General features: G+C 44.2%; 3 protein-coding genes across 8 annotated transcripts in view; 2 read left to right on the plus strand and 1 right to left on the minus strand.

Annotated features, from left to right (window-relative positions):
- ELP1 (elongator acetyltransferase complex subunit 1) overlaps positions 1–12,776 on the plus strand; it is a 70,911-nt gene extending 58,135 nt beyond the window's left edge. For all 6 annotated transcript variants that reach the window (XM_023545070.2, XM_064291633.1, XM_064291629.1 and 3 more), the window contains one exon: positions 2,886–12,776. In XM_023545070.2, the coding sequence (XP_023400838.2) occupies positions 2,886–2,953 (68 nt within the window). In that variant the 3' untranslated portion in view covers positions 2,954–12,776. The remainder of the gene's footprint in view (positions 1–2,885) is intronic.
- Positions 12,777–15,574: 2,798 nt separating this feature from the next.
- On the minus strand, positions 15,575–17,129 carry ACTL7A (actin like 7A). Its single transcript, XM_003407815.4, has one exon. It carries the CDS (start codon positions 16,950–16,952, stop codon positions 15,630–15,632), a length of 1,323 nt encoding a protein of 440 aa, XP_003407863.1. The 5' UTR covers positions 16,953–17,129; the 3' UTR covers positions 15,575–15,629.
- Positions 17,130–22,523: 5,394 nt separating this feature from the next.
- ACTL7B (actin like 7B) lies at positions 22,524–24,159 on the plus strand. The gene has a single exon (XM_003407816.4). The coding sequence runs from the start codon at positions 22,912–22,914 to the stop codon at positions 24,157–24,159; it is 1,248 nt and encodes a 415-aa protein (XP_003407864.1). The 5' UTR covers positions 22,524–22,911.
- Positions 24,160–25,771: the final 1,612 nt, after the last annotated feature.

Genomic DNA, 25,771 nt, shown 5'->3' on the forward strand with positions numbered 1-25,771 from the left:
TCTAGGATGTCATCTTTAGTAAGACATCAGTTTAATCTTCTAGTGGTAGAGGCAGGTTGGGAAGAAATCCAACACAACAGTAAACCTACAATTGTTTGGAAAATTTTACTGGCAATTGCATACATTTGTCCATACACACACATTGGCTTAAAGTTTGAGTCTAAACAGTGTACATTCGTATATAGATTCCAGAAAATTCTTCTGAGTCGTTATGTTTTACCATTGGCAGTTATGCATTGCACCTTGGGGCATTTTCATAATTCTTGTTTTTGATCTAGACCTTTTATCAGTATACTTTGAAGATATATCCAAAGAATTTTAGCATTTTATCTCTGTTTCATAGTTATACCTAAAATGTTTTGTTTGTTGGGGTAAGGTGGTTCTCACTTAGACTATATGTATCCCTAAAAGTCAAAAAGCCCTACTAGCTGTTTTTAGAAAGCTGGCTAGCAACTCTCGACCAGTCATTTGGGTGCCTGAGTGTTTGCCCTTCAGATGAATCAGTCAAACATTCCAGTCTCTCTTAGCTTTCAAAAGGGAGTGATACAGTCAAAAATAATTGCCAGTTTTTATTGCTGTTATTTGCATTTTCTAACATTTATAGGCAGTGTTGTGAAATTTTTTCATTTAAATACTGCCCTATAGTGTTAGTATTTTGAGGACATTTGAAGTAGCCTTTGGGGATTCACATTAAGCTTAGCTTGAACAACTAATGCTGCTTCCAGGGATGAACACCTATATTCCACCTCTGCTAAACTCATTCATCCTGACAGTGACCGCTCTACCTCTGTCTCCCCTTCTTCTTGGAGGCTGGCAAGCTTCTTTTGGATCAATCCCAAGACAGACTGATTTCCAAAATTCTAAAAATTCACTTAGACTTGAAGCAATTTGGTAATTGTTTTGTTTGTACTGCCGTCCAATCCAGTTGTGATATCTGTCACTTGTGCTTTTCGCTGCTGGCCTGATGCTAACCTTCAGGTCAGATCCAGTCGCACCTTTCCCTGGAGTATTCTAGATGACTTTATCACATCAGAACACCTCCATTTTCCAGCTAAGCCTTAAGACTCTTTCAGTATTGTTTGGGGGCTCCTCATTATTTCAGTGTTTAGTATTGAAGTCCTGTAGTTACATGGCTCTGTAAGAAAAAGGGCTAATCTAAAAATAGGCACAAAAACTTAGTCTCACTGAAATACTGCTCAGCTTTCACTCCCCAGCTATCAGTAGTTCAGTATGCTCACACGTCCCCACAACTGGAGTCGGTGACTTATGGGACATTTTCTCTGATTGTTTAATGTTTATGATGCAATGCAAATATCATGCAGATAGATTGTAATTCCTGCAAAAATCAGGATTTCATGAAATGGATTAAATGATATTGGAGAAGTCCTTGAATCACAGCTGACCTGGGCTTGTTACATTGATAACAAAAGAAGTGCTTCAAATGAGAATGGTTTGACTGTCAAAGAATTGAGAGGTCCTTAGAAATACTGATAAAGTTTTCAAAATATTTTTTTGTAAAAATGACTTTTTGTGCTGGGAAAATCAAACATGAAAATGTGAAAAATGTCATGTCCTTCCATCGTACAGTTTGTCAGAGTAATTACCTTCCTACCAAAGAGTCAACACTTGGTATTCATCCTAAGAATGAAACATAATTGTAGTTACAACTAACTTTTTAAAATAAGATAGAATATTTTATTTTCATAAGTTTTTTTCAAGATAAAGTCTCATTCAAACCTTTTACTGTTCAAGTTGAAACTATGGACCTTGCTGACAATGAATTTTTTTAAGTTGCCTTTTTCCATTATCAACATTCTTTAAATACCCAGACCGCCTGTGGTCTTCTGTCTGTATTTTTTTGTGTTTTTTCCGACGGGGGAACAGTAGTTGTGTGTAGTTTGTGTTATGTGTAATTATAAAACTGACATGATTAGTAGATAAAATATGGAAAATACAGAAAAGTAGGTCAAAGAAAATTAAAATTACTTAAAAGCAGCTACCAAGAAAAATGTTTTACTGTTCGACAATTTCCTTCTAGTCATAGCATACAAATGTGTATGCATGTACGTACAGGTATTTATGTATAATAAAGATCATGTTTGTGTCCTGTTTAAAGATATTTTATCTTGAGCATTTTCTCACATTGTTAAATATTCTCTGAAAATAATTTTTAATGTCTGTGACTCATTGCACAGAGGTGTTACTAGAAGTTTATCGTAAAATGCTAAGAAAGCATCTCACATGTCCTTACTTTGCCCTGTCTGCTTCCTGTGTATGATTCCCAGTTAGATGAAAGGTTCCACAGAACTTTCTATCTGAAAGGGTGCCTAGGCGTTTTAGGTTATAGGACAGTATTTACCCCAACTCATTTATCCTTTTTCCATAAACAGACTTTTTTAAACTACTGTGTTTGTAGAACTTTTTATCATAAATTCTGTCCACTAGCTTAATTACTGAATTGACTTTCGTGCCACTACATTTTTTACTTTTTAAAAATTAGGTAAAATGTACATGTAGTAAAATGCACAGATGTTAGAAATACAGTTGATGAGCTTTGATAAACATATACACCCATGTAACCACCACTATCACCCCCTGACATACAGAACATTCTTTCACTTCGAACCACTGTTTGCATTGTTCTTCTTCTGTAGTCCCAATGCCAGAAGACAGAGATGCAGTCTCTCTTCTCAAGGCAGGGCCTCCAGGCTGTGTTTGTTCTGACCAGGAGCTTGCAAGAGTGATAGACACATTAACTCAGGGACTGGTGGTCATCTTGTATCTGTGAAACTCAGTCACCTTTTATGTTTAGCTTAGAGTTACTGCCTCAGCTCCCACCAACAAGAGACAGTGTGTCTGTCACAGTCTCCCTTTCTTATTTTTAGATGCAGAGCTTTTTATACCACCAAAGATCAACAGAGGAATCCAGTGGAAACTAAGCCTTCTAGAGTGACTCTGGCCCTAGTGCAGAGGGCTTCTACAGAGAAGACTTAGCCACCCATGGCTAGTTTTCCTTCCATCCCTCCCTCAGTCTGGCCGGCACTGGGAAGAATAAGAATAAGACATGACCTACTATAGCACTGCGGAAGTGTTGCTCTATGAATAAGACCTCAGCAGACACCAAGTGTTTTTTTTTTTTTAATTTTGTGCCTTTTTTTTTTTTTTTTTGTACCTCTTCCCTCCATTGTAACCATCAAAGATTGTTTCTTTTTGTGTGTAAACCTCTTCATAAGCTTTTACAGTGGTGGTCTCATACAATGTGTATATTTGTCCTGTTGTGACTGACTTATTTCACTCAGCGTAATGCCCTCCAGGTCATCCAATTTGTGAGATACTTGGCAGATTCGTCATTGTTCTTTATTGTTGTGTACTACTCCATTGTGTGTATGTATCATAGTTAATTTATCCATTCATCTGTTGATGGGCATCTAGGTTGTTCCCATCTTTTTGCTATTATGAATAATGCTGCAGTGAACATGAATGTGCATATGTCTATTCATGTGACGGCTCTTATTTCTCTAGGATATATTCCTAGGAAAATTTTGTGTATATGTTTTAATCATTAACAAAATTTTTAGCTTCAGCCAATGTATCATTTTATAAGAATTACTGCTCTTTTGTAGTGCTGTTTGAGAGATTATTTCTGGTATTTATAGTAACCAGGAGATTGGGTTTCATTCCCAGTTACAGGTCTGATTCATATTGTGACCCGAACAAGTCACACAGTTGATTTGTGCCTCAGTTGCTCCTCTGTTAATTGGGAATAACGTTTCATGGCTTCTACCTCAACAGTGTTAAAACAAGTAAAATAATGTTTCTAAACTGTTTTATGTTCCGGATGAAGAGCATTATATATGAACAACATGGCTGTCAGTGCTAACGTTTGATCAAATTTAAATCACCGAAATGGCTTCTTCACCTTCAACTGAGGCTGAATAAAAAATGAAGTGTATCCTTTGAAATTCAAAGCCCTCCTATGCTGGCAGCTGATATTTTGTAATATCTTACAAGGTCATGTCCTTCCAGTTAGAGCTGGACTGACCCTCCTGTGGTTGCAGTGTTCATAGGGACTATTTTACTTCCTGTGTATTTTTTGCTAGAGAATTAGCAGTGTTAGAGCTGGAACAGATTAGAATTTATAAAACAGCATCATGCATATTGAGTATTGTCTTAGGCTAGGTTCTCTAGAGAAGTAAAACCAGTGAAGTGTAGAGAGAGAGATTTATATCAAGGAAATGGCTCACACAGTTGTAGGGGCTGGAAAGTCCCGAGCCTTTGGAGGCTTCTCCTGACTTAGATAGCTGCAGGGGCTGACAAACCCAAGATTGGTGGGTCAGATGGCAGGCTGCTGGCTCACAGGCTGCAGAGGTTGATGAATCCCAGATTGGCAGGTAAGATGCCAGGTTGTTGGCTCACATCCCAAGAACTGGAGCTCAGATGATAAGCCAAATGCAGGATCCAGAGCAGAGTAAAAGCCAGTGAGCTTTGCCAGAAAGTCCATATGTATTGGATGCAGGCCATGCCCCGAAGGAAACTTGTTTTCAACTGATTGGCTGCTCATAGCAGATCTCATCATGTAGGAGATTACATTTTATCTGACCTCATCATGGAGGTGATTACATCATTCCATAACTGCCAAACTACTGAGAATCAGGGCCCAGCCAAGTTGACACACAGCCGTAACTATCGCAGTCCACCCCTTGTCAATTTGGCACCTGTACACTTCTCCTTAAACCATATATAATCTTTAAATAAAAAGTCATACTTGCACCTAACATAATACGACTAACACGGGTACAACCGAAAACGCATTAGCCCTGTTTACATCTTATATTTTATAAGAAAACAAAAATATTTGATACATGCATACAAAGAAGAAATACAACAATCAACAGTCCTTATTGCTGCAGCTGGTCACATGGTCATAGCTGGTGTTTAGAATTACCTTTTCCACCACCCATTCTCTATTCCCTTTACCCTTGGCAACAGCTCAGCTGGTTGTAATTCTTTGCCTGCTGGGGTGACCCAGACCTTCATTAGTAAAAGGTCTGGATCATTAGTGGTCGTGTCAGAATTAAGTTGCTGTAGTTCTCCATTGACTTTAATCACAGAGCATGGTAGTACTAAGAGGTGTCCTAAGGGTTCTGCGTTCCAGACATACTCAGAATTCTTAAAACTCCATTATGTAATATTAATCCAGTTTCCTCTTGGTAGTTAGGATCAATCACATGAGTCAGTAAATACAGTAACTCCCTTCTTTGCATGTTGATCCAGGGGCATAAGGAGCCCAAAGTGGCCAGGTGGCAGTCTTACAGTTCAGTGGAATAGTGATGTGTATCCAGGTGGGAGCATTCCTGCCTTTGGAACTAAGACTTTTTAACCTGCAGAGCATAGGGTTGTGGGAACAGGGAGCACAATTTTGTGAGTGAGTCACTAGAGGTAATAATGAGTGGTGTCACTCCTGTTTCCACCCCTTTATTCCTGGACCCATGAACCCTGACAATGGCAGAAACAGCACCATATATTGGATGTTGGTTTAGACTGTGTACAGCCCCCTGAAGAACATTGCCCCAACCCCGTAAGGTATTACCACCTAGCTGGTGCCATAATTGTGTCTCTAGGAGGCCATCCCATCAAGCCAGCTACTTCAGGAAATGAGGAACATGGTAAGACCAGTGAATTCCATGAGCCTGGCCCAATGCTGCACTTCATTTGCTGTGAAGTGAGTCCCTTCATCTGAGGTGATGCTGTGTAGGATACCATGATGGCATTCTGCAGGTCCACAGATGGTAGTTTTGGCAGAAGCTTTGGTGCAGGGAAGGTAAATCCATACCCCAAGTGTCTATTCCAGTGAAAACAAATGTTGCCCTTTCTGTGATGAAAGTGGTCCAATATAATCAACCTGCCACCAGGTTGCTGGCTGATCACCTTGAGGAATGCTGCCATACTGGGGACTCAGTGTTTGCTGCTGGCAGCTTGGGTACTCAACAGTGGCTGAGCCAAGTCAGCCTTGGTGAGTAGAAGTTCATGTTACTGAGCCTATGCCTAAGTTCCATCCCTGCCACCATGGCCACTTTGTTCATGGACCCATTGGGCAATGATGAGAGTGGCTGGGGAAAGTGGATGACTGGTTTCCACAGAATGCATCCTCCTACCCATTTGATTGTTAAAATCCTTCTCTGCCGAGGTTACCCTTTGATAAGTATTCACATGAAGCACAAATATTTTCACTTCTTTGGCCCATCCAGAGAGGGCTATCTACATGCCTCTTCCCCATACCTCAATTTTCCAGTCATGTTCCTTCCAAGTCCCTAACCATCCAGCCAAACCATTGGCCACAGCCCATGAATGAGTATACAGTGGCACATCTGGCCGTTTCTCCACCCAAGCAAAGTGAACAATCAGGTGCACTGCTTGAAGTTGTGCCTATTGGAAAGATTTCCCTTCACGACTGTCCTTCAGAGAGGTCTCAGAAAGGAGTTGTAGTGCTGCCGCTGTCCACTTTTGAGTGGTGCCTGCATATCGTGCAGAACCATCTGTAAACCAGATGTGAGTTTTCCCCTGTCAACTGATCGTGAGGAATTCCCCATGAAGCCATAGGTGCAGACTGGAAGATGGAAGGTAATGTGACAGAAGTGGAGACCATGGGCATTTGAGCCACTTCCTCATGCAACTTACTTGTGCCTTCAGGTCCTGCTCAGGCCTGATCTTGTATATATCCCTTCCATTTAATGATAGGATGCTGTTGTCCAACTTTATGGCTCTGTACATCGGACAACACCCAGTTCATGGTGGGCAGCTCAGGCTGCATGGTGACTTGGTGGCCCATGGTTAAGTGTTCAGTCTCTACTAAGGTCCAGTAACAAGCCAAAAGCTGTTTCTAAAAAGGCGAGTAGTTATCTGCAGAGGATGGCAGGGCTTTGCCCCAATATCCTAAGGGTCTGCTCTGTGATTCACCAATAACGGCCTGCCAAAGACTCCATACAGCATCTCTATCTGCCAGTGACACTTTAAGGACCATTGGATCAGCTGGATCATATGGCCCAAGTGGCAGAGCCGCTTGCACAGCAGCCTGAACCTGTTGCAAAGACTTGTTCAGGGCACCATTCAAAACTAGCAGCTTTTTGAGTCACTTGATAAATAGGCTGAAGTAGCACACCCGATGAGGGATATGTTGCCTCCGAAATCCAAAGAGGCCCACCAGGCGTTATGCCGCCTTTTTAGTTGTGGAAGGAGCCAGCTGCAATGACTTGTCCATCACTTTAGAAGGAATATCTAATGCCCCACAACACTGGAGTCCTAGATATTTTACTGAGGTGGAAGGCACCTGAATTTTTGTGGGATTAATTTCTTACCCTTTAGCATGCAAATGGAGCCCTGGTGGTGCAGTGGTTAAGTGATACAGCTGCTAACCTAAAGATTAGCAGTTTAAATCCACCAGCTGCTCCTTGGAAACCCTATGGGGCAGTTCTCTGTCCTATAGGGTCACTATGGGTTGGAATCGACTTGATGGCAATGGGTTTGGTTTTTGTAGTACACAAATGCTTTACCAATAAGTCCAGAGTCATCGACATGTCTTCCTAACTAGGTCCAATCAGCATAGTGTCATCAATGTAATGGACCAGTGTGATGTGAAGGGAAAGGCAATGAAAGTCCCTGTGGACTAAATTATGACATGGAGCTGGAGAGTTGATATACTTCTGAGGTAGGACAGTGGAGGTGTATTGATGGCCTTGTCAGCTGAGGGCAAACTGCTTCTGGTGGACTTTTGAAATAGATACGGAGAAAAAGGCCTTAGCCAGATCAATAGCTGCATACCAGGTACGAGGGGATATGTTAATTGGCTCAAGCAGTGAAACCATGTCTGGAACAGCAGCTGCAATTGGAGTCACCAGCTGCTTACGTTTTCAGTAATCCACTGTCATTCTTCAAGATCCATCTGTTTTTTTGCAAAGGCCAAATACCCGAGTTGAATGGGGATGTGGTGGAAATCACCATGCCTGCATCCTTCAAGTCTTATGGTGTCAGTAATTTCTGCAGTCCCTCCAGAAATGTGATATTAACTTTTGGTTTACTATTTTGCTAGGTACAGGCTGTTCTAATGGCTTCCACTTAGCCTTTCCTACCATAAAAGCCCTTACTCCACATGTCAGGGATCCAGTGTGTGGGTTCTGCCAGTTGCAGAGTATGTCTATTTGTAACTAGGAAAATCACTACAGGATAGGTTCAGATATCCATTGTGAGACAGGAGATAACTCAATATCCTGACCTGCATTTGTCCTGCTCTGGTGGGCCTCAATGACATTTTGGGTCTCCTGGAATTAGTATTAATTCAGAGCCAGTATCCAGTAATCCCCAAAAAGTCTGATTATTTCCTTTTCCCCAATGAACAGTCACTTTCATAAAAGGCTGTAGATCCCTTTGGGGAAGGCTGGAAGAAAGATTAACAGTGTAAATTTTTGGCAGTGTTATTGGAGTCCTTCCTCAAGTAGGCCAGGCCTTCTCTTCATTCAAGGGGTTGTAGGTCTGTAAACTCACTGAACTCTGGGAATTCATTGAGGGCCATGACACTCTATTCTGCCAATTTGGGTTAAACCGCCATTCACTTGACCTAGAATTCTTCCACTTGTACAGATCAAGTAAATATTTAGTAGAACTCCCATCTATTTCACTCTTAGGGACACCATGCCTAAGTAGCTAACACCATAAGTCTATATGAGTCAGAATATTCTGATTATTGCTTTGACTTCACTGCCCATTACTGTAACCAAGTCCACCGTGTCTTTTTTGGCTCAGTGCCACAACTTGGCACCTACCACCATGGGGTCCACTCAGCCCCATTGTAGTTAGGTGTCTTAATTGAGATAGGGCAGTTTTCACTGTCAAAGGTGACTTACGTAAAATAGCAATCACGGCAGTCTTCAAAGATGCTGGGGCTCCCTTCACAAATTTGTTCCTCACTGTTGTGGTAAAAGTTGTGTGCTCTGAGCACTCCACATGTGGGTCTGTGGGTTTAACCTGATAAACCCACGCTAACGTTCCAATTTCCCTAAGCCTTTGAATACCTTCTTCTACAGTATACCAAGGCAGGTCTGGTACTTTAATGTAGGCCACTATGTAAGCCATACTTCAGCAAACAAGTAAATTATTAGATCCTTTCCTGACCTCTCGAGCTAAAACATTGAATGAATAATCTGTGCTTAGTGGGGCCATATCAGTTAGTTCAGACTGATCCAATGTTATGTTCCTTGCACCATTATCCCACACCCTTAATAGCCATTCCCACACATATTCCCCAGGTTCCTGTTTGGATTAGAAAAATCGACCAGTTCTTTTGGAATGTAGTATACCTCCTCCTAGGTCACACTTTGTACTTCACCTTTTGGGACTCACTGGGACTTAAGTCTGGTTATAGGTCTAGAAGCAAAAATGGGTAGTAAGGATATGTTCTGAGAACATTCAGCAATGTCTTGTAAGGCATCTGTCTCAGGCAATGCTCCAGGTGCTGACTCATACACCACCCCTCAAATAAAGGCTCTTCAGGCACAGCTAGATTAATCTCATAAGATGGGGGTGGAGGGACTAGTGGTTTTGTTGGCAGGAGCGATTCAACAGAATTTAGTGTCCCCAGCTTCTTGATTATCTGCCCATATGTCCCCAACTCAAGTTTCAGGATCCTGTTTCTTCTCAATCAATGCTCTCACTTTAACGTCGGACACTACTTGAGGTTGGGAATTCAGTTGGCATTGTAATTCAGCCACTCTTACAATAAGATTCTGGATTTGGTTTTCAGCAATATCAACTCTTACTATAAGAAATAAGGCTTTCTTTCAGGGCACAAGTGGCAAGTTTGAGGTCATTTATGTAGCGTTTAAGCTTTGACTTTAAAGCCGAGTTCATCTCTTTTTTTCACTACTTTGTGTAGGACCGATCAACCAGCTTCCTTATATTTCTCATTCTGACGAAATTGTGAAAATTATCAAATGTGATCACCCAGAGCCTTGCCATTCACCAATACTTGATCTGTTGGTGGTGATATTTTGCATATTTCTATTGCTACCTCACACCATGGATTAGCAGTGCCCTCCTTACTACTGAGAGCAGAGTCAACATCTTTAAAAAAGACTAACCAGGCTTGGGAACCAATTTAGAAAACTCATTCTTACAATTTTGTTTCTCTAGAACCACTCTTGGTACCAAATGTCTTAGACTGGGTTCTCTAAAAAAGCAAAACCAGTGAAGTGTGCGTGTGTGTGTGTATAAATATATATATATGTATATGTGTGTATATATATATGTATGTATGTACATATAGCAGTTGTAGAGGCAGGAAAGCCCCAAGTCCATGGGTCATGTGTCAGGCTGGAGGTTTCTACTGACTCATATAGCTGCAGGGGCTAACAAGCCCAAGATCAGCAAGTCAGACAGCAGGCTGCTGTCTTATGGGCTGCAGAGGCTAATGAATCTCAGATTGATAAGATGACAGGCTGCTGGCTCAAGTCCTAAGAACCAGAGTTCAGATGATGACGAGACAAATGCAGGACCCAGAACAGAGCAAAAGCCAGTGAGCTTTGCCAGAAAGTTCATATGTATTGGATGCAGGCTATACTTCCAAGGAAACTCCCTTTCAACTGATGGCTGCTTATAGCAGATCTCATCATGGAAGTGATTACATTATATCAGACCTCATCATGGAGGTGATTACATCATTCCATAACTGCCAAACTACTGAGAATCGGGGCCCAGCCAAGTTGACATACAGCCTTAACCATCACAGGTATGGATGAGCAGTGTACATGTATGGCCTGCACAGTTGTAAATTATTCTTTGTTCTCCAAATATGGCCTCCTATAACTGAAATGTTTTTGTCAATGTCTAAGCCATTTCATTTGTTTATGGTGCTTAGCTGTTTTGTTCAGTTTCTCAAAAGAACTTTCTATTTTCTTTTTGGTGAGTTTAGAAAAAGCCCAGTTAATTTTGACAACAGTTTTGTGACTGATCCTTGGATAAGGTTAAAAATTTCTTCCATGATTTTAATACCAGAGTCAGACCTCCATTACTGTATCTAGAATAATAGGAAGTGCTGCTTTTGATCCTCAGAGTATAGATATAGGCAGTCCCTGAGTTACAAATGAGAGCTGTTCCTAAGTGTGTTTTTTAATTGAATTTGTAGGTAAGTAGGGACCAAAAAAAAAGTTTTTTTTTTTTTAGGGACAGGTACATACATTTCTTATTTAGCCTTATTTTAGGGCAGTTTTACCCTGTTCTATAGGATCACTATGAGTCGGAATCGACTTGATGGCAACATTTTTTTTTTTTTCAGTGCAAGAAAAGGCTCGAAGCCTTTTCAATGACTTAAAATCTGCACATTCAGCAAGTGAAGGTGATTGTGGTGAAGAATTTTTTTTAGGGGTTGGTTCAATCATTTCAAAGTGAGGGCAAATTTATGTAATAGTAAAGGGCAAGGGCAGGTACTGTCTGTAAGTCAGACATAACCTGGTGACTGCCTCTATGCCTGAATTGTAATTTAAGAAGACTTTACCCAATACGGGGCCCTGGTGACACAGTGGTTAAGTGTTTCGCTGCTTACCAAAAGGATGGCAGTTCAAATCCATCAGCCGCTCCTTGGAAACCCTATGGGGCAGTTCTACTGTGCCCTGTAGTGTCACGATCAGCTGAAATCAACTCAAAGGCAACAAGTTTGGTTTGGTTTTTTGTTACTCAATATAGCTAAATGTTCACTATAGAATCTAGGGGTATTCACTGTATAATTCTTTCAACTTTTCTGTATGTCTGAAAATTTTCACAATAAAATATTGAGAAAAACACAGAAAAGAAGGTATTGTCCTGCTTCGAGGGAATATTTGTTGACACATACCTAATGAATTTGCTTTAATTAAGTGCCAAACATTGAAAGGCAGAAAATACTTTGCGACTACTCTTTGGCATGGGTCAATGAACATGGTAACTTACATAACATTTTAAATATGCTGTAGTGCTTTCACTTTAAAATTGCAACTGGTTTATACTAAAACAAATTTGGATAATAGTACAAGGGTCCCATGTTGATGTATTGGAAATAGGAATAAATGTGTCAGTTGGTATGAGTGAAATTTCATGGATGTCCAATCCCCTTAAGATAATGTATAGATAGATATGCAGCAAGAAAAAATTTGTGAATTTGAATTACTGTCAATTACTATCTCTTCTCTTCTGGACAAGATTGGGTTTTGTTGATTTTGAGAAGAATCAGGCAGGAGCAGACCCACCAAATTGAAGGCAAAGCCAAGGAGGAATTGATGGAGAAGTCAAATGTTGTGTATGGGAAGAGGAGAAACTCATGTGAGTGTTGAATGCTTAATTTTGGGGAAAGAGTTTGTCAAGTGCTAGAAAAGATTATATAACTCTTCCCAAAAATTTGGTTTCTGTCCCAAAGCAGTTTCATGCTGCAGGGAGCAAAAAATCCTCAGTTCTTTCCTTGGTTCCATTGAGCCAAATGGCTTGCTCAGATGCTCCAAACATCAAGCTAGAACTTAACAGAGGATTGTCTCCGTGAATCAAAATGGATTTTAACATTATTTTTCTTTAAACTAAGGCAGGAGCTAATGTTTTTATTATGTCTTTAATAGTATAGCTGATTGTAATTTTTCAGCACTGCTATGTATTTTAAAATGCATTATTTTTTTATTAAAAATGTTATGTTTATGTATATATTTTCATATATACCTGCATGAATTTGAGAGATTTGTCTAACTGTAACTGAAGGGGTATTTCAAGAAATAAATAAAATTGACTATTCTTAGTAATATAAATAAGATGACTGCAAGTTTAGGAAGCAAAATTAATTCTTCCTCTTGTGCCAGCCCATGAACCTTTGTGCTTCTGTAGAAGCATCACCTAGGACAAGTCCTTGGGAGCCTTTGGTTGTCCTACCTTGTCTGTCGTATTAGTAACTGAGGTGGGGATGAAAATCTTAGGGGCTGGATGACTATAAATGTCCAAGAGGCTGTAGACAAGTCAAGGTGACGTTTGGAAAGACTGAAGGCCTGCTCTTGATCCTGTGTCCCTGGAGCTGAGCCTGCTGCCTGCCCCCTAAGCCCTTGCTTGTGCCTCCTGCCCACAGTAGCCACTCCACATTACTCCTACTGGCTCTGAAGTCCCAGGAACGTTGAGAACAAGGGATGCTCCCCTGGTAAAGAAACAAACAGGTTTTGGCCCATGGATCCACTCTTTCTTGTTAACATCCTAGGATGAAGTCATTTAATCTCACTGAGCCTTGCTTTCCTCCAGCCTTGTCTGCTCTTTGGACTAAGAGTTTCTTAGCCTCAGCACTATTGACATTTTGGGTCATATGATTCTTTGCAGTGAGAGACTCTCTGGTGCATTGTGGGAATATTTAGTAACATCCCTGACTTCCACCCACTAGATGCCAGTGGCACACCTCCCACCTCACCCCCCACAGTTACGATAACCAAAAATATCTCCAGACATTATCAAATGTCACAGGAAGGGGAAAAGTGCCCCCAGTTAAGAACCACTGGGCTAAGATGACTTCCAAATATTACTAAAACTTTTCATTTCTTTTTGTCAGGGAGATTCTTTTTACTAGAGTGATTGTGAGGATCAAGTGAGAGAATTCATAAAAGTGCTTTGAAAAAAAACTATGCAACTATTCAGCCTTATATTGCTATTTTTCATTTAAAATACAGCATAACATTTAGGCCTAGGATGACGTAGAGACTCCCATCCTCCAGAACCACCCCCCACCTCTCCTCTTCATCAAGACAGTCATCTTTTGGGGGGCTCTTAGCCTGGATTCCACAGAACCCAGAAGATAGAGCTGCATTTTAATATGATTGGTTTCCTCTTTATTCTTATGTATTTTATTTTCTGCATTTAGAAGCATTACTCTGAGAAGGGGTCCACAGGTTAAGAATTAACCAAAAAAACTTGCCAGTCAGGGAATTTCATAGAGTGTTGAAAGTAGAGGAGTTTGGGCAGAAACTGAGCTGAATAAGACATACCTCTCGAGTCAGTGTACCCAACTTCTGGCTGGTTCCATGATACTCAGGGTAAGGCTTAGTCATCTTTGCTGAACCACAGAAGTCCAGGTACCCTTCTGTAACCATTTTTGCTTCCCTACACCAGTGTACTGGTGCTAGCCAAATAAGCTTACTCATCAGGCCTGGGTCCAGGGTCAGGCAACTAGGTCTTTGAAGGTTGTCTGGACAGACCTAGAGGTGTGAGGATAGCTCTCTAGTGCATCTCCCTGGAGATGGCAGAGGTGCCAGCTCTCCTAGGAGTGCTGAACATGTGAATATGTAGACTGGGCTTATGGTGTATAACTGGTAGATGTCTACAAAATAATATTAATTAACTCTTGTGAGCACCTAGTGGAGGCCAGGGATGCATTCAGGTGTTTATCTCTGTTTTTTTGCGTCAGCTGTGTGAGGTAGGCATTTAGTATTCAATTCTGTAGGTGAGCAAACAGATGGTAACAAAATACAGTTTCTCAAATCACAGAGGTCAAGAGCCCATGTTCTTTCTACTATTTTATGCTGCCTGCCAGTGTTGTTCAGGTTCTGAACTTTGGAGAGAGGGCAGGGAATATGCCCTGAGGCCTGTCTTCAAAAATCTGTGCTCCAGTTACAAACTCCCTCTGCAGGAATACCATAGAACCTGATGGGCCACGGACGATCTGTATGTTTCTTCAGGCTCCTCTGAGTTAAAATAACTGGCATGGGGCAGCCTCCCACAAACCCATGTCATCAGCCCCAGAACCAGCAGCCTCCATCGTGAACCCACTCCAAACCCCAACTGTGTCCCTTACAGGCTGATGGAAAATCAAATCTGGTGGGAAATGGGCAGCTACTTCTCAGATATCTGGAGAATGAGTGTGGCTACTATCCTCATGACCACAGTGCTGATAACCCAAGATGAATCTAACCCCAATTTTTTAAAAAGAGGAAATATATGTAACACTCCTAAGACACATACATATATTCCACTCATAATATTCTCGGCTTTGGAAGCCAGTCACCATGATGGCTTAATAAGAGCTGGTATTGAGACACAAATGACTGTTGGAGGTAAAAGTACAGTTAAAGCAGGGGTCAGACATTTTTGTAGGCTGTTTCCAAGCCCTTGGTATTTATTGAAAGGGATCTTCTTATATGCTCCAGCAGCATTTACTCCATAATCTATCTTCATTGCACTCCCCCTTCCAAGCCAATTTTAACAATAAAAAAATTCCCAAAGTGGGGAATACAGAAAACAAGGGATAGATTAATTTTAGAGCTAATTTCTCCTAAGAAAGAGGGAGTGTTTAAGAAATCATCAGATAATGCATGTCTTTTTCATCTCTCCCCTCTCCCCATTTTGTTCTGGCAAATGTATATTTTAAGGCAGGTGCTGCATCTGTGAAGTTGCTTTTAGTAAGTTAGGAAATAAACACACTGTGGAGGGGAACATAAGGGCTGTTTAATACCACAGGAATGGACATGCTATCATGAGGGTCATTTAATACCACAGGAGTGGACATGCTGGCTCAGTTCCCTGTGTGCAGGATGGGTGTTCACCCAGCAAAGCTGGTGCTTTGCAACCACGACCACCATGCTTCACTCCAGAGTTCAGAAGCATCTTCTGTAGAGGAAGAAAGGCCCGTGTTCCTCGTACTCAAAGCGGTGGACCCACAGTGGCTGAAAGCCCTGGAGCGAGGCAAGGATGGAGCCACCAGTCCACACTGCAGTGTCTCTTTCTGGCAATACGTTAACCTGGGGCGAGTCATTGGGACACATGCTGCTCAGCTCCTTCTGCAGGCGGTTAGGGAAACCACTGAGCATCGTGCTGCCCCCGCAGAGCAGGATGTTCCCCATGAGGTCCCGTTTGAGGGCAACGTCACATTTGTTGAGGCAGGACACAGTCTGGGTATGTAGCCCCAGCTGCATGGACTTGATTAGAGATGGCCTGAAGAACATCTCTGAGCAGAGGAACCTTTCTTGGCACAGCTGTATTTCCTGCCCGTCTGGCAGAGTATACTGGATCATGTGCTCAGTAGATGGTACTTTCTTCTCTTCGATAGGGTCCAGGGCCGCAAAGCAGCATTTCTTTTTGATGTCCTCCACAATGCCCATCTGGTCCTCTGTGAAATGCTTCCCCGAATTGTTCATTAGGTTCATCAGGTAAGTTGTCAGGTCAGAGCCTGCATAGTCCAGCCTCCCGGTGATGCTAGGCAGAGGATAACCCTCGTAGATGGGGACCACGTAGGATACACCATGGCCAACCTCCACCACCAAGCCAGAGGTCCTTCCGTATGAGTACATGGACAGGCGGGACTGGTAGGCTATGTGCATGGCGGGTGTGTTGAAGGTTTCAAACAGCATCTCGGCATACTTCTCTCGGTTGGTGTGAGGGCTCAGGGGGGGATCTGAAACCAAGACCGCATGCTCCTCTGGGCTGATCTTCATCTCTTGTCGGAAGAGATATTCCCAGATATCCTGCACTGAATCCCAGTCCACAATGATGCCATGTCGCAGAGGATTAATTAGCTTGAGACGGACCTCAGGATTGAGGAGCTCATGCCCCACAAACGTCTCTTTGCGATTATCCCCGGTTTTGGCTGTCTCCATGTAGGGCTTGCCCACTGTTGATGAGATCTTGTGAGTGGGCTTTGGCAGGCCAGCAAAGCCACATTTGCAGTACCCAGTGCCCAGGTCCACTACCACTGCCTTAGTTGCCCGTAGCTTAGGCCTCTCCTTGGCCACTGTGGATTTAGTAGGGTCTTCTGGCTTTGAACTATTGCAGCGAACCCACACTGCCCGCTTGGCCGGGCCGTCCTTTAAGGAGGCAGTCTGGAGGGCCTGTGTCTGTATGGACATCTGTTCATTCACTTTCTTGGCAGGCCCATCCCCAATCATAGCCACCTGTGGAGCCCACACACTGTCAAGAGCCATCCTGCTCTCAGAAAGCTCCTCAATCCCACCAGCTTCAAGGCCTGAAAGGCCTAAATCATAGGGTAACTTCAGAATCTTCCCAAAGATGACATCAGTGATTATGACATAATCCAGTGACCCAGGGCTTTCTAGATCCCGGGAAACTTTGTCCTGTATTAGGATAGATTTGGGGTGGTGTTTGCGAACTGCCTTCACCTTTCTTTTTCTAAATTTTGCAATAAACCTGATTCATTCAATTGAGTAATATTTATTGAGTACCTGTTACATCTAAGGCAGCTAGGAATACAGCAGTGACAAAAAGACAACTCTGTGCCCACGTAGAGCTTACACTCTAGTCAGTGAGGGCTGGGCATCAGGGGAAACAGACAACCAAAATAAATGTGTGTTAGAAGGTGTTAACAGGGGCCTAGCAAGGGCAGCAAATGCCCAGGGCTAATCTCTAAATTGTAACCCTCCCCCTCCAACTTTAAGATGAATAGACATTGATAGCAGTGACAGCAGAAATGCCTTCCCCCCTCTTGTCTGGCTGCCTCAGGCACATTTCATATTTGTGACGCCTGGGAATGTCATTTGGTACCCTCCTGGACTTGTGCCTAGGGGCAAGTGCCCCTTTTCGGACCTCTGTCCTCGCTACACCTCTGGGTGCTAAGAGCTAAAGAGAAAAAGTAGGGAGGGATGCTAGGAAGGGTGACAATGTTAGTGTGGCCTGAGCAGGGCTCCCTGAGTAAAGACCTGAAGGAGGTTAAGGGACAGAGCCCCGTGTGTATCAGGGGGAGCAGCTTGTGCAGACACATTAGAGCAGGGGCCAGCAAACTGCAGCCCACAGGCGGAATTTAGCCTGCGGCCTGTTTATGTACATAAAGTTCTATTGGAACACAGCCATGCTCATTTGTTTGCCTGTTGTTTAAGGCTGCTTTCACACTAAAATGGTAGATTTGAGTTCTATAGTCCGGAAGCCTAAATGCAAGATGTTATCAGGCTATATTCCTTCTGAAGCCTTCAGGGAAAGTTTGTTTCCTGCCTTTTTCAGCTTATAGAGGCTGCCTGCATCCCTTGGCTCATGCCCTCTTCCTTGTGTCACTCTAACCTACTTTTACCTTCTTGCCTCCCTTTTATAAGGACCCTTGTGATTACATTGTGTCCACTTGGATAATCCAGGATAATCTCCCCATCTCAAGATACTTTTGCCATGTAAGGTAACATATTCAGAGGTTCCAGGGATTTAGGATGTGGACATTTTGGGGGCCCATTATTCCACGTGCCTCACACCCTCTTACATCACCTGTGTACCAACTTCACTAAAGCACTCAAAGCCATGCTCTGTTGCATGTGCTCCTCCTCCCCGATTGCCCATGCTCACCCTCCCTACCCTTCCATCATTGTGGGAGGAAGAGGTGGGCCAGTTTAAGGCCAACCCCTCCATCTAGTCTGTAAGGCCTATGAGTACAGGGATGCTTAGGCCGCACCCGCACATCTTCTCGGGTAATGCCAGTGGATACTTTTCAGTCCTCTTACTTGACCTCTCAGAGATTCATGTGCTTGAATGCTCACTCCTAATTGAAGCTCTCTTTCCCTTAGCTTTCATGTCCTCTTTCATGTCTCTTCCCCCTCCCTGGGTCGTCATGTAGTTAGTAGTGTCAATGATAGAAGAATACAGAGATTGTTGGCACACTACACCCAAAACTGCCACTGCCTGGCACGTACCCCCTCCACCACCTTGTCACTAGCCATCTAAGGTGTTTGTGGACTCTGTGGGGTCTCTGGGGAGGACCCTTAGGTAGAGACAGTCTATATTACTCAGACTATCTTGGGCCCCATTTTCTTCTGAGATCACACATACTTTTGCTCTTCTGGCCCAGCACCAAAAGAGCTGCAAAGTGGCCCTTTCTTGAAAGTAATCCTGGGCCTTCCTCTGTAGTAGAGAAAGAAAACCTGGAAAGACACGACTAAGAAACATGTTTCTCCCTGAGGTGGTATCCTTGCTCCTGACCTTGGTTTTTAGGATACTCTTCTTGACCTTTGGAGGAAAGGTGAACTAGGCCACTGTAATTTTAGCAGCCATGGGAGGGAAGAAAGAAAATCTAGTGAGGAAAAGGCCAATGCATAGCATTTCTTCTCATGAGTTACCTGGAGTTTTTCTTAAAAATTCAGATTTCTAGATCCCAGCCTTATCTCATCAGAGTATTTAGAGTCTAGGAATATTTAAGCCTAGGAATTCGGCTCTTCAATGTATCAAAGTTCGAAAATCAGGAACTCCCAGTGGAGAGAGGTTTCCTTGCCGAACAGGCACTTTGAATCTCTTTGTTCTTTCCCAAAACTCAGGTCCCAATATGATAAGCCAAGTACCAAGCCTGTGCCCATTTTCGTTGAGGTAGAAGGGAAAGGAACTCTCTTCAGAGGGTAGACTCAAATCTGAGTCTAGCTGCATTCTCTTCCTCATCTCTAGACCATCTCTAAACAGCCTCATGGTCTATTGGCATCTCTAAGACAGCACACCCTAAATGGAACTCATTATCTTTCCCTATATACTTGCGCCTCTCCCTGCAGTCCTTATTTCTTTGAGGGACACCACCATCCACCAAGTTGCTCAAGTTAGAAACCTGGAGACTAAGAATAGGGATCAAGTTGGTGAGGGGGCATAGTACCATCGTAATCAGATTCAACTAATGTTTTGAGTAGTTTAAGGATCATACAGACAATGAATAATGAAGCTACAGATTTGAACTCAGTCCTTCTGAGTTAAGTTCCTTGCTCTTCCTTCCATTCTGTGCTGTCTTTCCATAAGGAATGGAAGAGGAGTAGGCTCACAGGAGCCCAGTCCTTAAATAGCAGAAGAGCTGTCACACGGAACTAGCTTGCCTTGCACAGACTCAGAAGTAAACACAAAACCAATTAGTGGCTTCTTCAGAGAAGTACAGATATTGTCGTGGATTGACTTATGTCCCCCAAAAAATGTGAGATGAGAGGGAAGCTAGCAGAGAGTTGGAGACCGCATACCACCAAGAAAGCAGTGCCAGGAGCAGAGTGCGTCCTTTGGACCCGAGGTCCCTGCATGAAGAAGGTCCTGGTCTGGGGAAAGATTGATGAGAAGGCCAACGGAGAAAGAAAACCTTCTCCTGAAGCTGACTCCCTGAATTAGAACTTTTAGCCTACTTTAAAATAAATAAATAAATAAACTTCTCTTTGTTAAGGCCATCTACTTGTGGTATTTCTGTTATAGCAGCACTAGATGACTAAAACAGGTGTCAATCCAATATGAGGAAGTTTATTACAGCTGGCCAAATGTAGTGGGCTGTCTATGCCAGATTACTGGGTGGAATGTTCTAGAGGGCATTCAAGTGTCTAATCCTCAAGGTTTATTATTTTGTGATATCACCAATGAAGTTTCTAGGTTGATGCTCATAATTGTAACCCTTATAAAGTTATTCATATAATCCAGTTTCATAGCACCATGTTCCAAGAAACAATTCAGCAAACAAAAATTCCAGAATAAATTCTTCATTAGCCTTCTTACGTGGTCCACAGCAGTATTTCTTAACTACACCTCTCTTTTCTTTCCTGTTCATGTCCCCTAACCCGTCAGTTACTTCTGCCCAATTCTCCCACAAAACTCCTTCTGCCCCAGCTGCTCCTCTTTCCATTTTTCTCTTAGTTCTTCACTACCAAAGCCCTAATCTTTTTTTTTTTTTTTGCAGAGGGGAGCAGTTTGGGATGGAGGTTCCTATGGGAACCTAGTGAATTTATTCCGTCTGGGTGACAGGTCATCTTTGCTTGGACAAAGGTAAAGGACTCATCCTTCCCTCTCCCTCACTCCCCGCATCTAATTTAAGTGTAATGGTCACAGGTGCCCAAGAGGGAAGGCCTCGAATGCTAGGAGTGGAAGCTCAGATTATACTGAGGACAGTTGGAGGACTAACTGGTTAGAATAGATTCTGCCTTCTAAGCTTCTCTAGAACCTGTCCCTTCCTCTCTTCTACACTACCTACCTCAGGCCACCTTCAAGTCTTGTAAGGATTTCTTCAAGGGCTCTCAGCTTCTAGTCTTAGCCCTCTTATCCGTTCTCTACATTACGGCCAAGGACAAATCTAAAGTATTTTCAGGTAACAAATCTGACTACTTCCATGCTTCAAGTCTTCATTGGTTCCTCAACTGTCCTCAATTTAATTCAAACTTTTACTTCTATCATTTGAAGTCCTCCTCCATGGGTTCCTGTGACCTCTCTAGCCTCATCCATTGCAGTACATTTCTAAATGCCCCCCCCCCGCCCCCGCCACACACACACATTTGAACTTTTGCTCAGGCTGTGCTCTCTGCTTGGGATATCCTTCCCTGCTCTTAGAAACTTAATAAACACCCACATATCTTTCAGTATTAACTCCTTGTTATGGATTGAATTGTGTCCCCCAAAAATGTGTGTTGACTTGGCTAGGCCATGATTCCCAATATTGTGTGGTTGTCCACCTTTTTGTCATCTGATTTGATTTTCCTATGTGTTGTAAATCCTTCCTCTGTGATATTAATGAGGCAGGATTAGAGGCAGTTATGTTAATGACACAGGACTCAATCTACAAGATTAGGTTGTATCTTGACTCAATTTCTTTTGAGATATGAAAGAGGGAAGCAAGCAGAGAGACAGGGGGACCTCATACCACCAAGAAAATAGCTCCAGAAGCAGAGCATGTCCTTTGGACCTGGGGTCCCTGTAGTTAGAAGCTCCTAGACCAAAGGAAGATTATTGACAAGGATTTTCCCCTGGGGCCGACAGAGAGAGAAAGCCTTCCCCTAGAGCTGGTACCCTGAATTTGGACTCCTAGCCTCCCTGACTGTGAGAGAATAAACTTCTCTTTATTAAAACCATCCACTTGTGGTATTTCTGTTACAGCAGCACTAGATAACTAAGACAGTCCTCCTTGAGTGTATCACCTCCTCTCTAGAGAATCTTCTGACAGCCTCCCCCAAAATAAGTACTATCTTCTTATGCACCAAATAGACTTCGACCTTCAAATTTATCTGCATTCATTCTCTCTTCTGCCCACCTCGACTGGACACTGATTGTGGCCAGAGCCTCTACAATCTATCTCCAGCTGGCAGGACTGGACTGCGCCCACTTCTGGTTTAGTAAATGTTGAATAAAGTGATGAGATCACTGTTGAGGCACTCAAGCACTTTAAGGAGGCCTGATGCATAGGCGATGAACAGATTTGGGTTAAAATTCCAGTACAAATACTGCTCAGCTGTTTGCTCTCGGGCAAGTCATTTGAGTTTTGAGCCTCCATTTCCTCAGATCTGGCTACCTCCCAGGATTCTGTGAAATTACATATGTGAAGGACCTGGTACAGTGCCTGGCTTACTATAGGAGCTTGAAAGATATTTATCCCCCTTTGTCAAGAAGCAGAGGAGGAAAAGGTGTTCAGTGAACAAGGCAGGGCTTTGAACCAGTTTGCTCCAGTTCAACCCTTGCTAAGAATTTGCATTTCTAACAAGTTCCCAGGAAGTTATAAGTAAGAATTACCTGGGGATCTTGTTAAAATGTAGATTCTGATTCAGTATGTCTGGGGTGGAAATGCAAATTCTTAGCAGGGAACTTGTTAGAAATGCAAATTCACAGCAGGGGGGTTTGAACAGAAGGAAAAGGTTAGAAACCCTGGAACAAGGGTTAGGAGTGGGGATGGAAGGAGACGGAGGAGAAACCTCTGAGAATACAGGGTGTATGGATTTCTGAAACTATGCCGGCCACTGTAGCAACTCAAGTTGGAGTGGGGGTGGGGGTGGGGTGGGGGGTGGGGAGAAGAGATCAGTGGCCGCCAAGACGGAGCCCTTCCCCCAGCTGCCTGAGCGGACCAGCCCCAGTGACATCACAATCCTGAGTGGTTGCCAAGGCACTGCTGGAGGTAAGCCTTCTCATTTCTCCCCCCGGAGCTCTGGGATGTGGATGTGAGAAGGTGAGCAAGGAAGGCAGATGGCGACAAGGAACAGTCCTAGCCCCATGGGCGCAGCTCAGGGTGACCCAGGAGAGGCAGGAGCATTGCCAGGCTATGATGCTGGCATCCGAGACACAGGTTCAGCCGCCCAGCTTAAAGTGAAGCCCAAGAAGGTGCGTAAGGTCAAGGCGCTCATCATCGACCTGGGCTCCCAGTACTGTAAGTGTGGCTATGGGGGCGAGCCGAGGCCCACCTACTTCATCTCCTCCACGGTGGGCAAGCGCTGCCCCGAGGCAGCCCACGCGGGCGACTCCAGCAAGGAGACCTACGTAGGCCACGAGCTGCTCAACACGGAGGTGCCTCTCAAGCTGGTTAACCCCCTGAAGCACGGCATCGTGGTCGACTGGGACTGCGTCCAGAACATCTGGGAGTACATCTTCCACACGGCCATGAAGATCCTCCCCGAGGAGCACGCTGTGCTGGTCTCCGACCCTCCGCTCAGCCCCAGCAGCAACCGGGAGAAGTATGCGGAGCTCCTGTTCGAGACCTTCGGCATCCCCGCCATGCACGTGACATCCCAGTCGCTCCTGTCCATCTACTCCTACGGCAAGACCTCAGGGCTGGTGGTGGAGAGCGGGCACGGTGTCTCACACGTGGTGCCCATCTCGGAGGGCGAAGTGCTGCCGGGCCTGACCATGCGTGCCGACTATGCCGGGAGCGACCTCACCAACTACCTGATGCAGCTGCTCAACGAGGCGGGCCACAAGTTCACGGACGACCACCTGCACGTCCTCGAGCACATCAAGAAGAAGTGCTGCTACGCTGCTCTCATGCCCGATCAGGAGCTTAGCCTGCCCCTGGAGGAGATCCGGGTCGACTATGAACTCCCGGACGGCAAGCTCATCACCATCGGCCAGGAGCGTTTCCGGTGCTCGGAGATGCTCTTCAAGCCCTCCCTGATGGGCTGCGGCCAGCCAGGCCTCCCTGCGCTCACCGCTGCTTGCCTGGGCCACTGCCAGGAGGCAGGCTTCAAGGAGGAGATGGCCGCCAACGTGCTGCTGTGCGGGGGCTGCACCATGCTAGATGGCTTCCCTGAGCGCTTCCAGAGGGAGCTGAGCCTCCTCTGCCCTGGTGACATCCTCGCTGTGGCTGCGGCTCCTGAGAGGAAGACCTCAGTGTGGACCGGTGGCTCCATTCTGGCCTCCCTGCAGGCCTTCCAGCAGCTCTGGGTCAGCAAGGAAGAGTTCCAGGAGCGGGGCAGCGCCGCCATCTACAATAAGTGCTGAGCAGTGGTGCCCTGACCAGGAAACCCTCGTGGGCAGGCAGCCACAGGCCACTGTATACACATTTACAAAGTTTCACATAAAACTTTAACTTGCATTGTCTCTTGTCTAGCCTGCATTTCTTGCTCTGGTCTGATAGCATAGGGAGGGAGGAGTTGGGCTTACAAGTACCAAGCACTGGGCTGGGGTAAAAGAGAGTGGCACACTGATCCCTCCCCCTTTATATCCTCTTTGAGGGTGACCCTATCTTGGAGCCCAGAGTATGGCTTACTGTTACATTAGCTCCTCAGAGCTCAAAACCAGATTCAACAGCCATTCCATATTGTTTGTCCACTCACTAGACAAAGGAAGATATGAAGACTCTCAGATGAAGGGACTAGCCTGGGTCACATAGTTAAGTGGTGGCTCAGAGACACATAACCAGGTGTCTGATTTCAGTCTCCGTTATCTGTTCTTGCTAAAACTTTGTTATTGCTTGATCACCCCAACCTCCCTCACTCGCCCCCCTTTATTGCCTGCCCCCTTCTCCACGGCAGTCTGCAGATGTGACAATGTGTCTCCTGAGTGTGAGGGACCATTTCTACCCATCAGAGCCATCCCCTCTTTCAACCCTGGTCAAAATTACAGCTATTTTCAGGAGTCACAAGGCAGAATCACTGATCCCAGAGGATGTCAGAGGAACCAGATGGTCCTTCAGTGGTCCTCCTCCTCCTGTGGAGATGGGGAAACTGAGAAACAGAGACGAAGAGGATCAGCCCAACATCAGTGATTCAGCCCTACTCTCCTGACCCAGGTCATGATTATTTCCAGGGTAAATGGTTTTTAATGGTTACACAGCAACCTTAAGCACTTAACAAGCATCTACTATTGGCCAGGTCCAGTGCTGGAGACCTATAAATTACCAGAACAGTCCCTTCTCTTGAGGTCACATGTAGCTAGCGGGAGATTTAGTGAACAGCCACACTGGTAGACAAAGCTTTCAGGGTTCCTGAGAGTGGGAAGCAGAAGGGGGGTTTATTGGAAAGATGTAAGGGGAGCAGTGCTAGGCATGGGGTTGAGGGAGAGGCCATTAAGGTTTTCAGCTGGTGAACAGCTGTCTACCTAGAAGAGACTGGTTTCTGCCCCTTTTTTTCCACTCCATGTTCCTGATGGACCCATGCCCAGGTGCCCATTTGTCTCTGGGATCCGATGTTGGTGAACTGCATAATCTTGGCCAGATTATCAAATGAACCCGAGCCAACTACCTGGACAAAGAGTCTAGATTTGGGGCACACCATGAGGCTATCTCTGTCCTGGGCCTTGTACTGGAGGCTACGGACTTAAGAACCAGAGTCTCTATTCCCTAATGTCTTGCCATCAAGTTGTTTTCCATCGCCTAGAATTGGGTTTCTAATCTGGAGTTTGTTAACCCCTTGGGCTAGCAGGGGCTTGGCGCCACATAAGAAACTTGGGCTTTTTCCTGTAGAAAGGGGGTGCACACTGGGGGCCCACAGACTGAAGGTGGCCAGTAGACAAGTTTTGTTTGGCTAGCACAGTGTATAAAATTTTTTTCTTGAATGCAGATTCTTTCAGTGGCCCTACGTTTTCCAGGTTGGCAAAGTCCCTACCACTCTGA

Source organism: Loxodonta africana, chromosome 9 (assembly GCF_030014295.1).
Source record: "Loxodonta africana isolate mLoxAfr1 chromosome 9, mLoxAfr1.hap2, whole genome shotgun sequence".
Lineage (NCBI taxonomy): Eukaryota > Metazoa > Chordata > Mammalia > Proboscidea > Elephantidae > Loxodonta > Loxodonta africana.

What these genes read in the sequence shown, in the direction of transcription:
- ACTL7A (XM_003407815.4), bottom strand. Translation starts at nt 16,952, where the DNA reads ATGGCTCTTGACAGTGTGTGGGCTCCACAGGTGGCTATGATTGGGGAT.
- ACTL7B (XM_003407816.4), top strand. Translation starts at nt 22,912, where the DNA reads ATGGCGACAAGGAACAGTCCTAGCCCCATGGGCGCAGCTCAGGGTGAC.